Source organism: Rattus norvegicus, chromosome 17 (assembly GCF_021556685.1).
Source record: "Rattus norvegicus strain SHRSP/BbbUtx chromosome 17, alternate assembly SHRSP_T2T, whole genome shotgun sequence".
In the NCBI taxonomy this organism is placed as follows: Eukaryota; Metazoa; Chordata; class Mammalia; order Rodentia; family Muridae; genus Rattus; species Rattus norvegicus.
The window spans coordinates 82,385,001-82,400,810 of NC_141550.1; the positions used below are offsets into that span (position 1 = coordinate 82,385,001).

At 40.4% G+C, this 15,810-nt stretch overlaps 1 protein-coding gene across 24 annotated transcripts in view; it reads right to left on the reverse strand.

Moving 5' to 3' along the window:
* Mindy3 (MINDY lysine 48 deubiquitinase 3) overlaps positions 1 to 15,810 on the reverse strand; it is a 78,662-nt gene that overhangs the window by 45,108 nt on the left and 17,744 nt on the right. For 13 of the 24 annotated variants that reach the window (XR_015640729.1, XR_015640728.1, XR_015640727.1 and 10 more), the window contains 5 exon segments: positions 15,751 to 15,802; positions 14,742 to 14,856; positions 12,274 to 12,347; positions 11,019 to 11,098; positions 646 to 716 (listed from right to left, as the gene is read on the reverse strand). Coding sequence is in view for 14 of the 24 variants with exons in the window: in XM_087590260.1 (XP_087446386.1) it covers positions 646 to 716; positions 11,019 to 11,098; positions 12,274 to 12,347; positions 14,742 to 14,856; positions 15,751 to 15,802 (392 nt within the window). In the remaining 10 variants the exon portion in view is untranslated. 24 annotated transcript variants of the gene reach the window in all.

Sequence of the window (15,810 nt, forward strand, 5' to 3'; positions counted from 1 at the left end):
TCTGGGTTTTTTGTTGTTTTTTGTTGTTTGTCTTTGTTTTGTTTTTGAGGTGGGGAGGGACATGGGAGGGAAGTTTCAAGACAGGGTTTCCACTGGCTCTGCAGACCAGGCTGGCCTTGAACTCAGAGATCCTCCTGCCTCTGCTGGAATGAAAGTTGTGAGCCGCCGCCCAGCTAAGACAGTGTTAATGTTACTAAAAACTGTCACTGTCACCAGAACCACTGTGTGATATAAACATTTTAAAATGGGGAAAAACCACAAATCTACATCATCTTTTGTCTAAGAATATGGAGTCTTTTAAGTGAGAAAACTGATGTGATATTTATATGTAATATTTAAGGGTTATTGAGGACTGCACAGGTAGGCGCCTCAATTTCAACAATGAAGGTTCAAGGTGAAATAGCTTAAAGCATATTGATAGAGAGCCATGTATTGCCACCTTACAGACTATCTGTCCTTTGCTGTCACCCAGTCCCTTCACAGGAAGGTAGGACGACCAGCCACCTTAATTCCTTAACACTTGGTTTGGGTTGGGAGTCCAGCAAGGAAGTAAGACAGCGATGAGTGGGGAAAGCCAGGAGTTAAGTTAATGACCATAAGAGTGAAAATACTGCCCACAGCATGGACATATGCAAGACAGTTTACCTTACAATAGCGTAAAGCTTCCATTAGTGTTAAGAATCCTACAGTTGCTTGTTCATGGATACCGAGAAGTTCTGCAAGAAATAAACAAAACCAAATTTAACACTGCATTAGTATATGCAAGTCTAAGTAGCAAGTGTGTATATATATGTGCATAAATATATTTACATTCAAACCATGCCAAAATGTTTTCTTTCACCTAAAACTATCTCTAATCCTCTGCACATATTTACTAAGATGTCAAATCAATGATAGTGTGTGCCTGGTCTTACTGTAGCTTGTCATGCTGTGTTTGGTTGATGTCCCTGGGAGGCCTGCTCTTTTCTGAGAGAAGGTAGAAGGGAGGAGAGGGAGAGGGGAGAGACTGAGCGGGTAGGGAGGGAGAGGAAACTGTGGTTAGGATGTAATAAATAAAAAAAGAATAAAAAATTAAATTATACTATATCAAATAATCATGTTATGATTATCATTATAAAATGATACCAGGTAACTTTGTACTGGATAAATGTAGTGATTCAAATGCACATTAAAGCTATTTATGAAACTGTTTAATATAAACTTTTTAGTTAAAAAATTCACTCAGTAACCCAAAGGAATTATTGGAATACACATATATAAATGTGTGTTTGTGTGTATGTGTGTGTATACATATGGATATATACCCATGACATACATATATACACATATATATGTATATGTGTGTGTATGTGTGTGTGTGAAGATATATATATATATATATATATATATATATATATATCTTAAGTGACCCTGATTTTGTGAAAATGAGCACATTAAGGCATAAGTATTAGTATTTATTATGGGATGATGGTGACCATAACTACACAGCACTTAAAACATGGACATTTCTCCTTCCTTTCTCTTTTCTTTCTTTTTTCCTTCCTTCCTTCCTTCTTTCTTTCTTTCTTTCTTTCTTTCTTTCTTTCTTTCTTTCTTTCTTTCTTTCGTTTTTGTGTATTTGTTTTTCAACACAGGATTTTTCTGTGTAGTCCTGGCTGTTCTCGAACCTGCTCTGTAGAATAGTCTGGCCTCAAACTCAGAGACCCACCTGTCTCTTCCTTCCAGTGCTGGGACTGAAGGTGTACATGACACCAGGCCACATGCTTAAGGTTGTGAACCAGTGAGGACTGAGAAACAATCTCTGCCTCGTGAAGGCTAAGAGCTCACTCGGGCAAAGGGAAATGAGGCCAGCTCTCTACATACGTACAAACATGAGCACATACTCTCTACACATGTACACACACACGTACACACACACACACACACACACACACACACACACACACACACACACACACACACACAGACTGTCAGGACCTGTTTCCAAGTCGGGAAGGTCCTAGAAGAATGGCAATATCTGAATTGAATCTGATGGCATATGCCAAAAATTTTCCAGCCAAAAAAGATCAAATTTTCAACTAAAAGATAAGAAGAATGAAAATTAATGTACTCAGGTAAGAAATGAAAATCTGCCAGAGCTTCCTGGTTTTCGATATGGAGTCTTACAATGTTGTACAGCACAGTTCCAAACCCTTGGTCTTGGGTCCTTCCGTGTTAGGCTCCTCTGTACCTGAACCACATTCAGTTCCTTACACATATAAACGTGGCAAGCCAGCCAGACAGTGGACGGAAGACAGCAAGAAGCACGTTGTGGATTTGTGTGAAGACAGAGCATGACTTTACTTCTACACAACTGTGGTCGAGCCTGGCTAAACACTGACTGGCCACCAGCAGACAGACGGCTAAACTCGTTGGTATAAGGTCAAGGAAGTGGTAAGCCAGGAGAGCTGAAGCACCAAAGATTCTGTGTAAGACGCTACTCACATACAGGTGGACCTGCAGTGGTGACAAGGCTGTCACAGACTAACACTTAAAGCTAATGCACAGTAAGTAGGACCATAAACAAGATTAAAAGAGCTTTTCTCCAGTACAATTCCAAATAGGAAAAATATTACTATCACAAGCGTATCTACTATCTACAAGTAAAATCTCTTTGGAATTGTCAATAAACTTTAGGAATATTAATAGTATAAATAAAAATGTTAGTCTTTGGGTTGCAGGAAGTAGGGAATAGGAGAACAGCGAACAGCAGAGAGGGTAGAAATGAGAGTCTACGGTTAGCGCACAGGCTGCTTCCTTTCTTCTAAAAGGCAAACAGTGGCAACATCTTCCTCTTCAAAGAAAAACACTTTATGTAGAGAACCAGGGTCTACAATTTTTTTTCTAAAATCAATTACTACCACCTAGTGTTACAGCTAGATACTACACCATCTATTTCCTTGGCTTTAGTCAAATGTCTACAATGATTCATTTAAAATACAGAAAGTTAGGCCTCTGTCTATCTTGGGGATGAAGTATTTATATCTGGTCAGGAATCACATGCTCAGGTATCAGGTTTAGATGTTACGTTTTTCTTTTCTTCCCTCCTGACTTTTTGAGAAAATGTCTCACATACTACGAGCTGCCTCAGTGTACTACGCAGCTGAGCACGGGCCTCGAACGGGCCTCGAACTCCTGACCTTCCGCCTCTACCTTCCATGTGGAGAATCCTACGATGACTAGCATTATTCTCAGTCCCTCGAGCAGAATACAAACTTAATATTATTGTCGTCTTAGACTTAGCACATCAGTCAAACTAAATCTAAAAAGTTTTATACCAAGTTGTGAAAAGTATTTGCATAGCATTTACTGAACCTACCTGCATTGGCTTTTCTTTAAAATGCTCAGAGTCCTTACCTTTCGCTTACAGGAAACTGGTGATTGCATGGCCATTTTGCCACTGCCTATGTTATCTCGTAAGCATCTCAATTCCTGACTGATCTTTCAAAACTGCTATTTGGCTTGATGGTAAAGAAATAGGACTAATTTTTGGCCCAAAGGTAAGATTCAATTTTATAACTGAAAATAAAGGTTGTCTATACTATACAACATATCCTGAAATATGTATTCATTATAGATTGGTTAAATTAAGCTAATTAAAACACACACACACACACACACACACACACACACACACACACACCCCTTTCTTTAAAAAAAAACAAACAGGAGAAAAAAAGAGAAAGAAATATCATCTAAGCCAGATACCTGAGCATGTGATTCTTGACCAGATCTGAATAATTCATCACCAAGATAGATGGAGGCCTAATTTCCTGAGCATGGTATTTTAAATGGACCACATTTGAAAACTTTCTGCCTCATATACATATTTTGAGAGACAACAATACTTAAAGTCTACTCTGGGTAATTTCCAAGCAGAGACTAGTCCTTACCTACAGTCAGCATGCTTTACCACAGACCTCGTAAACTTACTATGTGTAGCAGCAAATTCCTATTCTCTCACATCTGCCCAATCCCTTCCCTCTCTCCCCACCACATTTTACACTCTATTCTGTCAGCTCACCTTCTGGGGAGCCTAACTGGGTCTGCCAGTGCTCAGGCTGCTATCTTCTGTTTGCCAACTGTCACCTCTCCCCACTATTTAGGAACTTATAGGAGCCCTGCTACATTTTTTAAAATTTGATGCTATGTTGGAAAACAAGTAATCACCCTACATGTAGCAAACACACCCTGAGTGTCAAGCACTGTTGAAAGAAAGAAAGAAAGAAAGAAAGAAAGAAAGAAAGGAAGGAAGGAAGGAAGGAAGGAAGAAAGAAAGAAAGAAAGAAAGAAAGAAAGGAAGGAAGAAAGAAAGAAAGGAAGAAGGAAAGGAAATAAGAAAACAAAGGCAAACCGCAGAGGTGAAGATGATGGATTACCTCAGGGGCAGTTTGCTTTGGGAAGCAAAGGACTAGATAGAAGTGCCAAGTGCCCAGAAAGTAAAACTCTCGGGGCTGAGGCCCTGGTCCCTTTCAGCAGTGAGAACTAGAAGGTCTCCTTCAACAGCTGACATATGAAGTGAGCGCAGAAGGAAGGACTAGACAGGCAGAGGTAGGAAAGACACAGGCCTCAGACACAGAGGAAAACACAGCGAACTGCAGTATTTTGTTCAAGCACAGGTTTATGATTGTGGAAAAATGAGCTGGAAGAGGTTACACAGGATCTTAAGTAAGGTTAAAAAAATCTATAATATAGAAAACAAAGGGGGCTTTTATAAAACAAAAGCAATAGTTAAAAAAATAAAGCAATTAAAAAGCCTGATATTTTATTTTAGGAAAGTTACTTACAATTTCAATTTAAAATCTATGTTTTAAAAAAGATCATAATGGTGTTTTTCCCCCCAAAATACAGTTATGTATTAAATTTTGTGCTTAAAGAATAAATAACTAAGACTCAGTTTAAATTAAATGAGAAAAAAAGTGAAGATCCTTTTTAATCCACTGACGGCTCCCTGGGGGTTCCTTCCTGAGAGCTACTCTGCCTTCACACTGAGGAGCCTGCTCTCTTAGCTTACACTCATGTGTCAGTGCTAAAGCATTCTGTTAAGAGCAATACAGGGCAGGAAAAGGGGTTGTTTGATCCATAGTTCCAGGTCACAATCTATTATTATGTGAAGACAGGCTGAACTCAAGCAGAAACCACAGGAGAAAGCCGCTTGCTGCCTTACCACTGAGCACACTCCCAGGCTTCCGGCTGGCTAGCTTTCTTAAACACAGCCCACGCCCTCCTGTCAAGGGATGGTACAGCCATAGCAATCCTCAGTCAGCCACAGCCACAGCCACAGCCACAGCCACAGCCACAGCCACAGCCACAGCCACAGCCACAGCCACAGCCACAGGATGTCTTAGTCACTGTTCTGTTGCTATGAAGACACCACAACCAAGGCAACTCTTATAAAAGAAAGCATTAATTGGAGGCTGGCTTACAGTTTTAGAGGGTCAGTTCTTTATGAGTACAGTAGAGAGCAAACAGGCATGGTGCTGGGGCACTAGCTGAGAGCTTTGCATCCTGATTAAGAGGCAGCAGCAGGAGGAGAGAGAGAGAGAGAGAGAGAGAGAGAGAGAGAGAGAGAGAGAGAGAGAGAGAAACAGACAAAGACAAAGAGACAGACAGAGACAGACACTGAGCCTTAGCCTGAGACTCAAAGCCCACCCTCAGTGACACACTTCCTCCAAGGCCACACCTACTCCAACCAGGCCACACCTCCTAATCCTTCTACTTCCTCTCAGCCAGGTCACCCACTGGTAGCTAAACAAGCAAATATATGAGCATGTGAGTGGGTGGGGGCTTTCACAAGCCACACTGATTTGGGCTGCTCCTTAATGGATAGGCATTGTGTCTTCCTAGGTGGTTCTAGGTTGTGTCTGTGGTAGCGCTGACAATGAAAAGTAGCCAGCACATCGTTTACATTTACTCTCTGAACACTGAAATACGCAATCCCAGTCGAGTTAGACATGCATGCAGACTTGCACTATAAAATGCCTGACTATCTCAAATGTGCATTTATCTACAATATCTACCTTCATCTAGCAATCTGGCTCCAGCTAATAAACCATGTGGTTGAAAGTAATACAATTTCAGGATAGCAGCACTTCTGATCTATTAATCCTGATAAATCATAGTTGAAAATGATATTACTTAATTGTAGAAATGATAATATTCCTTAGAGTTTACACTTCCCTATTTTCCATTTATCTTTAAGTTAACTATTGCTTATACTTAACCATCAAATAAATGTATAAAAATGATGAATGGATAAGACATAAGAAAGTGAAACATTTGAAGAAAATATTGGTTTATTTGGGGAATTGATATGGAAGAACAACCAAATCCTAACTGAAACAGGAAGCCTCGAACGATTCAATCTTACAGAAGTGAAACCCTGGGGAAGAAAAGATATAACTAAACAGAATTTACCTAAGAAAAGGTTGGGAGAGACTCCCTGCGCTATGAAGAACTAATGGACTTCCAGAGCCTCAGAAACTGTAGTAAGCAACCCCTCCCCCTACAAAAGCGGATGACAAGCAGAAGTAATTCCCAGAGGGCAACATGGCTACAAGCTTACATATGAACAAAGGACAGAGCTCAGGTTCATCAGGAAGCAGAACAAACGTCAACTAAAATGTGTAATTACTTGTCAAAATCTGACCAAATTTTAAAGATGGACAATGTTCAGTTATCCACCAGGATACAGAAAAACCAGAAATCTACAGTCAGAAAGATATACTTTATTAGCTGTGAGGCACACTTTAGAGACAAAGTTGCTATTAATTGTTACACAGATATTCCTCAAAAGAGTAAATCTTCTGAGTATTATCCAGGATTTAAAGAAAGCTTGAAAACACGCGCTCTCACGCACATTCCGGCATGGACGCCCTGACGGCGTTAGTCCTGAGGCTCAGGTAGCCACTTCAGATGCCCAGCAGTCCGTGGTGAATAGACTCACCACACAGTGCAGTGCTGCTCACCAATGTAAGGGAAGCGCTGGTGTAGGGAACACGGTTCAAAGGGAAAGGAATTCGTCACAAACACCAGACACCACACAATTCTATTTATGAGTTGTCAGTGTGCAGTGGACGGATGGAAATATGGGGAGCTGATGAGACCGGGATTGCTTTATAAAGTTATTTCAGTTTTGATTTATTCTACATTTTGACTGGGTGGCGTGCATAGTACAAAAGAAAAAGTCAACCTGTGAGTAAATCCTTGAAACCCATCTAGTTTAGCAAGTCAGTCTTGCAGGAACGTTGACTAGGACTGCCTCACACAGCGTTTCTCACAGATCTGTCTAGAGTTGTCAAACTGGAAACCACAGGCTTAGCAAGGTAAAATGCTTGAGGCAAAAGACACACATGACAGTTCAGACAAGTAACCTTAATAAATAAAGGTAAAAATTTCCTTCTCCATCCTCCACTGAACATTCCCAGGTCACACCTAAAATCCTCCACCACCAGGGGGGATTGCTGCTAGTTAGATAAAACAGAAGACACAGCAACAACCCCCAACCCAAGAGCTTACAAGTGGAATCTGCTCCAGACCCCTCCTCATCGGAACTCAAGGAAGCTGTGTTTCTAGAGCAGTGACTCCCATCTCTCCTCTCCTTTACTTCTGCACATTACTACACTTCTGAGACCACCAGTAAACCTCGGTGTCTTGAATGCCCTCAGGTGAATGAAACCTGTTGCTTTTTCTCCCTTGCATATCATTTCTTCTAAGGAACGTCTACTGCCAAGACTGCTTCACTCATGCCCTGTTTCCCGTGGCTCCTATAAAACTGGCTCCTTTCCTGTGTGCAGCCGAGGCAACTCCCAGTCAGTAAAACGAGAACTGTGCAGCCCATCAAAGGCCTCGGTTCTACAAGCAAAGTCCTCGCCACAATGCTGCAGAGCAGCTCCCTTAAAAGGTAAGTGGTTTGCATCTCAGTCGTCTTATTAAAGAATTACTCTTCTTCCCCCATTCTGCTAGAATGAGATGTTACACAGCTCTCTTTCAACTCTATACTGTGGACAGGGACCTGTGGATTAACTTCTTTCACGTGGGCGAACACCTCCCTTTCAGGATGCCTAGCACTGAAGTACATATGTACAGTACATAATGGCAGTATATTGGAAGGATTAAGCATAGCGTCAAAACATACACACCTGTGAGGGCTTTCCCACGCTCTACGTGTTAATGCGGTATTAAAGCAGTTTAAAATCCTGCTAATTCTCCTCACTTCACCTTCATCTCTAACATGAAAAGTCCTACAAGCTCTATGTCCCGTAGACCCTACCATAGAAGGTGTTCTACACAGAACAAGCAGATGCTTCACCATGGACAGAAATCCGGGTGCTTTAGTTCCTGTTGTTTCACTTTGGGCAAATTAATAATCACCCAAGTCTTAGTTTCTTAACCAAACTGGGGTTAAAAACACAGATCCAAAGTATATTGCTTATAGGAAGGAAATAAATAGGCCATTCTCTTTCCCCCTTGTGCCATTGCCTGTCTCTCATTGTCTAAGCTGTGTGCCATAGCTAACAAATTGTCATTCCTGTCTAGTAAGGCTGCCGCTGACAGAGTCCTTCCTCCCTTGTGCCATTTCTCTAAGCAGTGCTTACACAGGTACAGCACTGAGCAGCCTGCATGCTCCCATCCAAGCCCATGCTGTCAGTCTTCTTCCTTACCAGTGATCATCACACACGAACTGCTTCTCAAACCTAGCTGCACACTGGCCATGTCCCAATACCTAAAAACTCTACCCTTAACTGTGCTCAGCTGGGGCCTGCATATTCATGACTTTAAGGTCATAGAATAATGTACACTACTCCATTCCATCTGTCTGTCTCCCTGTCTAAACATATAACGTGTATGTTTCCCCAAAGCCCTCTTGTACATACGACCTGTCCACATTAAAATTCCTGTGTCTACTTACGCCAACGTAAACACAGCGCAAAAAGCTTCCTTCTTGCTCAGCATGTCTACGGTTCTCATTTCAACATGTCTCATTTCACCACGCATCAAATCATCTATGTGCACTTGACAGAACATTGAGCTCTTCCTATGCGCCCTTGCAGACATTACAGAACTCTTAGTATTTGTAGTAGCCCTCTGAAGAAGGCGTTACTTCCAAATAAAAGGATCTTAAGGCAAGAGAAGTCACGCCTCCTTGTTTGAAATCACTACGTGGCTTTGCCGTTTATGTCCACACTTCCTGCCATCTTTTCTAAACCAGAGATATGCACAGCAAATGCTGAAAAAAGTCTGGATTTTATTTTATGCTTGAACATCTGGACACAGAATTAAGTTCAAGTAACATTCCAAAAGACAGAAGGGAAAATTTAAATACACTCAGGCAGTTCTTTCTGAAGATAACTCTATCTTCTAGCCACTATTTAGTCTTAATCCTTAAACTGTAAACTATCCATCGCAAAATGAAAGTCTTAGCCTTGAATGGCGGTACTTTGAGAGTCAGAAATGAGTGAACTTGCATATACCAGGAACCTTGGCTTATACAAGTGGTGAACCAATTCTGTAAACTGAGATAAGACCTCCCCCACAGATGGTAAGAGCTTATGCACCTAGGGCAGGAGTGCTGGGTTTTATCACAGGATAACCTGAGAGAGATTGTGCAGTGCACAGGCAACTGGGCTGAGAACCTTACAAAGGAACAAGAGACGAACAGTTGTGGGCACAGCAACCAGCAGGAAGGAGCAGTGTCAGCAGCCAGGGGACAGTGAGCTGAAGCTGCAGTTTCCTCTCTGGCTACTTGAACCTTCGGCAGATTTCTCAGAGACCGGGAGGCTTTGGGAGGAGGGGAAGGTGAGAGGGAGCAATCAAAGACACTCCACTCTGCACAGTACATTAGCACTTTAGCTAGTGGGGCCACCCGCTTTCACATCTACATCCGAATGCAGAGTCCTTAGGCTGTGCTTGAACACAGAGAGCAAAACAAGACAGAGCACTCCGGACATCTTTATCCTTGCAGTGAGCAAAGCCAGCCTCTTACTAAGTCAATTACACTGCACTCTAGTGCAGAAGTCAGGCTCTCATTTCCAAAGTGCACAGTGGAAGGCTGTATGGTGTTGTATTGTGTTCTGTAAATTCTGGAGTTTTGGAATTTTAACCCAAAAATTTTCTAACATTGGATCTTTCTGTGAATTAGCTATACATATTTCTAAAATTTGAGGAAAATTCAAATTAAAAGTTGAGAATCATTCATTTGGCAATGGGAAATAGCATTAGTGACATTTTCCCAAATATAGTATGTTCTCTGTTGTTTGGTAACAATGCTGTCAGACATCAAAGGGAAACAGCATAAACTTGCCTTTGAAGAGAAACTACGAAGCTTCGTATCCTATGATAGACATTATTGCACTTACCCCGCAAAAGGCACATGACTAAACAAAGGAATTTAGAGTCCCCAGTAACAAACGAGGGGATTTCACCCACAGCCACACCGCAGCTGTTTAAGCAAATGTCCTGACAGCGTCCCAGACATGGCGATGCTGGTTGAAGGTGAGTGGATGTAAAGCCCCAGAAAACATCACATCTGCATAGCACCTATGTAACATGTAGATTAAAAGTAATAATAAAAGCCGGGATCTTGTCAGAACGAGTAATTACTTACTTTACAGTTCCCTCTGACTGGCTGCGCTGCGTGCAGTTCTGCCTCTGGACCAGCGCCCTGTGCTACACCCACTGAGAGACAGATTACCATCTCTAAAGTTAGCTCCACCATGGTAACAACCAGAGAAAACCAAAACCTTGACCATCGAGCCTGCCGAAGCTCATAGATTTGAGACCCAAGATGGCTTCCAAAAACCTGCACGTAATGTTACGGCGTCTTAGAAACCATAAAGGGTTCTTGTAATCGAAAGCACTTATCTTAGCAACCACATAATGTAGAGCCATTACATAGAGATAAATCTCTCATACTTCACTAAATCACTGGTTGTGCGGGAACACAGCGGAGGAGCGAACACAGCGAAGGAGCTACTTACGCATTCCTGAGCACTCTCTATCGCCATCCCACACGTTAGAGACCGCGTGCCCCGTCAGGAGGAGGTTTATTAAGCTTTGGCTATCAATAAAAATTAAATATCAGTTAAAACAGGCACAAAGCTGGTTCTTCAAGCAATTCCTACAGTTTAAAATGACTTCTTACATTAAACTGTGTTAAAACAAAAAGGAGCGGAGCCCTCCCTCAGCTTCCCTTTCCACGTCCAGCCTTAGCAAGAGCGTCACATCCGTGGGAGCTCAGAAGCCTCCCAGCTTTAAGATACTTTATTTAAATGAATAAAACTCATTTCTCTTACTATTACATTTATTTTTATATGTAATCATTTTGGAATTTGTGATTATATTATTTTCCCTCTCCCCTTCCCTCTCTTTAACCCTTCCCGTGTACCCCTTGCTCTTAAATTAATTGACTATTTTCCTTTAATTGTTGTTATATACACTTACATATAGACACACACACACACATATATATACATACATATATACACACATACATATACACCCATACATACTCTTGAATAAATATAACTGCTCAGCCTACATGATACTACTTGTATGAACATAATTTTAGGACTTAGTACTGGAGAACCAACTGGCAGTGGAAACCTTATTGTGAAGTCATGGGTCTTGGAGAGAAATCTACAAAGACCACTTTACTAAATCAGCATAATCCTTGACTGCACTTGTCCTTACACACCCAACTCTCACCCCTCACCAATGACACTTCTCTTTGCACCAGATGGAGACCATTACAGTTATATTTCACATGCAGTCTTTGATGGAAGATAGGTGAATCTTAACAGCTGAGGCAGACACATGTAGAAGGAAGGACTTGTGTGAGAATAGATTAATTTCACTATTCTACTGATTTGGATAAAATAAGATAAAAAGAAAAAAAACTAGAAAAGAATTGTTTCAACTCATGAAAAAACTAACACAGTTAAGAAAATATTTGTTTCAATATTAATGTGGGTAAATTTAGATTTTTTAAAAGGCCATAAATGGATATGTAAAAACACTTTGTTAAAATATATTGGCACTAGTAATGTAAACAAGTTAATTGTCATCGTAAGAGTCATGTGTAAACACCCTGAAACTGGATGTCAACACCGGGCAAACACTGGCACAGGGCCAGTCAAGACTGTAGACCTCTGCTCCCAAAGAGTCCTCAGAGCCTGTCCTGCCCACAATGTGTAAACAACGTAGGACCAAAGCAGTGTCGACCGCAGCCCTTACCTGCCATGCCCGTACACAGGGTCTATCAAAGGCTCGTTTGCATCTTCAATTGAATTCTTTATGTTTTCAATGCCCTAAAAGAAACCAAGAGTTTATTAACTTCATTTAACACAAAGCATGACCAGTTTGGATTATCATGTTAATAAAATACTGTCCACATTACCCAGCCTTGTATTTGAGATGGTAAGAAGTAACTTCCGGAAGATTACTTTCCATTTTCTTTCGTGGGCTCTATGAAGGGCGCTAAGGGACTCAGGGGTTTATATCTAATGTTGGTTAAAGGGACAGAGATAACAATTTTCAAGAGAGAAGAGGAACTCATTTAATACAATGAAGTTAGTATTTATTTAACTTCAAGTTAAATTAAATTAAAAGCTAATATACCTACTGAGAATCTAAATTTCTTTAGGTCATTAAAAAAGTTTTATAATGAAGTCACAGACTTTGGAGTTTAGATAGAGATTATGATTAAATACACCAGAGGTACATAGGGAAGAAAATGGGAAGTTTTCATAGGACGATACTTTCTCCCCTGGATTGGTAGTTCAAATCTAAACGAAATAAAGTATCAGTGATGAGAACAGGCAGTTTGTCATTTCCTAAACACAAGCTCCCGAGACCTTTTCAGTCTTAGAGACGAGAGGCTGAGAAGCACAGAAGGAGTGGGAAAGTAACTCCACAGCCACGTTCACCTAGTTTGAGCCACTGTTCTACTAGAGGCCACAGCTGAGGGTGAAACAGACCACCAGCAATCAAAGTGTTAAAAGGTTGTCTAAGACCCTTTACCACAGGGGAAACAGAGAGCTAGGTGAACCTGACTTGTCATCCTACAGAACGAAACAAAGCAGGCTATGACAATGTCAAAATGCACAGTGGGAAAAAGAGGGCAGTCAGTGGGCAGAAGGGGAAACCACTTTAGAGAGCAAGGGTTCAAAGGTATCCCAGGGAACAGCTGACACAACGGCTGGGATACAGGTCAAAGGTCAAAGGTCAGGGATACAGGGAGCATCCGATTTTGCAGCATAAACACTGGTGGAAAATGAACAGTGAAGAAAAGCTCATGAGGGTGCAATACCTCAGCCCCTACCACTGCTGACACTCTGACCTCCTGACCTCATTCAAGTGTTTGGTCGATTTCTCTTGTAAGTTATTCTTGATTCTACATTCTTGTTCCATTTCTCTTCCATTGTATGGTCACCATCCTGCTTCATTTAGGCTTCTACTGCCTTTTCAGGTTCCTTGACTCCAGTATTCCACTTACCACACCTCTTCACCGCAAACGCTCATTCAACTCAGGCATCCTTCTACCCACACAAGAAGACTGTGGCACTGCCATATTTAACAGTATATTGTGTTCCAATTCTGGTGATATAAATCCTTAAGTATTTTTTGCACAATTCACGAGAGCCCTCTTATATAAAAGGTGTGGATATAATTTTTCACAGTTGTACCCACTGCAGTAGGCTTGAAGTATTATGAACCCCGAATCTGTGTTACACCCCTATCCCTTTCTTCCTTAGGCTTGCTTCTCCTACTGTCTGTAAAACTTTTCTCATCTATAAAGGCCCTACACACACCAAATGGTCCTTACTACCCAGAGTTTGTTCTTGAGTCCTGTCAATAAACTTAAGTCATATCTTCTATTTTTCCAAAATGTCTTTTGCATGTAATAAATAAAAGAAATCTAAAAACTAATACCCCAAACCAACACCATAATAGAATTATTAATATTCCATTTTTATAATGAAAAATAGAAAATCTTTATAAAAAAAAAAGATGTCACATACCTATCATACAGAGTCAATGCTCAAAAAAGTAAGAAAAAAAAAAAAAAGCTGATTCAGACAAGGTATAACCAGGAGATATTCCAAGTAAGTTTGCAAGGCCACAAGCAATTAAAATGGACATTTGCAAAGAAGACAGGAGTGGAGTTAGGTGCAGAGAGGTGAGCTGAGAGAAATAGCTACCCACAGAAGAAAAAGAAGAACAATTACACAGGACCCAGGAAAAGACTCTTCTGGAATTCTAAATTTCAGAAGGAGAAAACTGAGTAAGAGAACACATAAAGAAGAAAACAAAATAATGAAAGAAAATGCTTTTTAAAAAAAAAATGAGACACTGTATGAGAAACTAGCATAACAATTAACAAATAAATCCAGAAAAAGGAGGGGTCAGAAAGTCTCTGCAGGGGCTAAAAGGTCAAGTGCTAGATACTGCTAAGATCAAAGAAACCAAAATCAAGAAGACCTGACAACATTCTGTGACGGAACATCATCAGTCACCTCTGCGGTCTGTAAGGGCAGAGGGGAGGAGAGTGTAGAAGTGGTTAAGGAACGAGTGTAGGCAGGAACAAAGTCCTTACGAGCCATAAGATTCTTACCCTGGATGTACAAACATCGGCCACACAGGTTCTAACAGCAAACAGGAAAAAGAGCACTGAGCTAAGAAATAAATCGTCTTAAACAAACCTTTGTCAGTAATACAGAATAGAGAAAAAGCAAGACTCCAAATTTGTTTCCCCACATTGAATACTGGTCCAAGACAGCATCTTTTAATTCTGATACAGTTCTGAATGATCTTTTTCTGGGGGGGGAAGAAGAATTAAGTATTAATATCCTGACTATTCCATTTGTAAATGGAAAAAAGTTTCAAATTCTTACTCATTACTATATACAAACAGGAGATTTTTATTAAGTATCTTCAAGTTCTAAAAACAAAAATTTAGCCATGGAAAACAAAAACTAGTGCTGACAGACAGTTCCTACCACACATAACCCGGTCTCCTGAGACGGTCTGAGCATCGTCAGGGAGCTCCAGCTCTCCTGGGTGCATGCAGTACCTGGCCCAGTTCTTCAGTCTATGCCATTATTTAGACAAAAATTATTGGCCCTCTTCAAAGAGGTGTTTAACAACCAGAAACTATGATTAAAGCATGAAAGCTCTTCAACAAACATCTGAGGGCTAAAACTACAGTAAGCATTTGAGGCTTCTTTTAAAAGAAATTAATGTTAAATTTCAAAATACCACCTATAATTCTGTCAACACAGCGGCCTCCCTCTGGTTTTATAATAAAAACTTTAAATGTTCTGATGAAATATGGGTGCTTTTAATAAACATTACAAGAAACATATTTTGGCAAAAAAAAATAATCCTAGTCTTTAGCTCACGACAAATGGGTTTACATTCATTCAGAACAGAAAAGTATGATAAAATGATTTTTCCCACTGATAATGATGAAGACATATTTGATTCAGTGTTTTGAAAAAAATGTACTTAGTTACTTTAGAACTTAGAATCATACACATGTGTATATTATTTTTAAATCTGAAAGCAAATCAATGTTCAAACAAGGTATTTAAGCTCATGCCTAAGTTAAGAAGTGCTATGTATATATAAGGGCCTTTCCACAGTATGAACATACTTAAAATGGCAATGTGTCCACAAGGTAGGTATTTTAAATGTTTCAATGTTACTTACTGAATTAATGCATGAAATCGCTCAAAGCCAAGCTCTTCGACAGCCAAGGCAGCTATACAT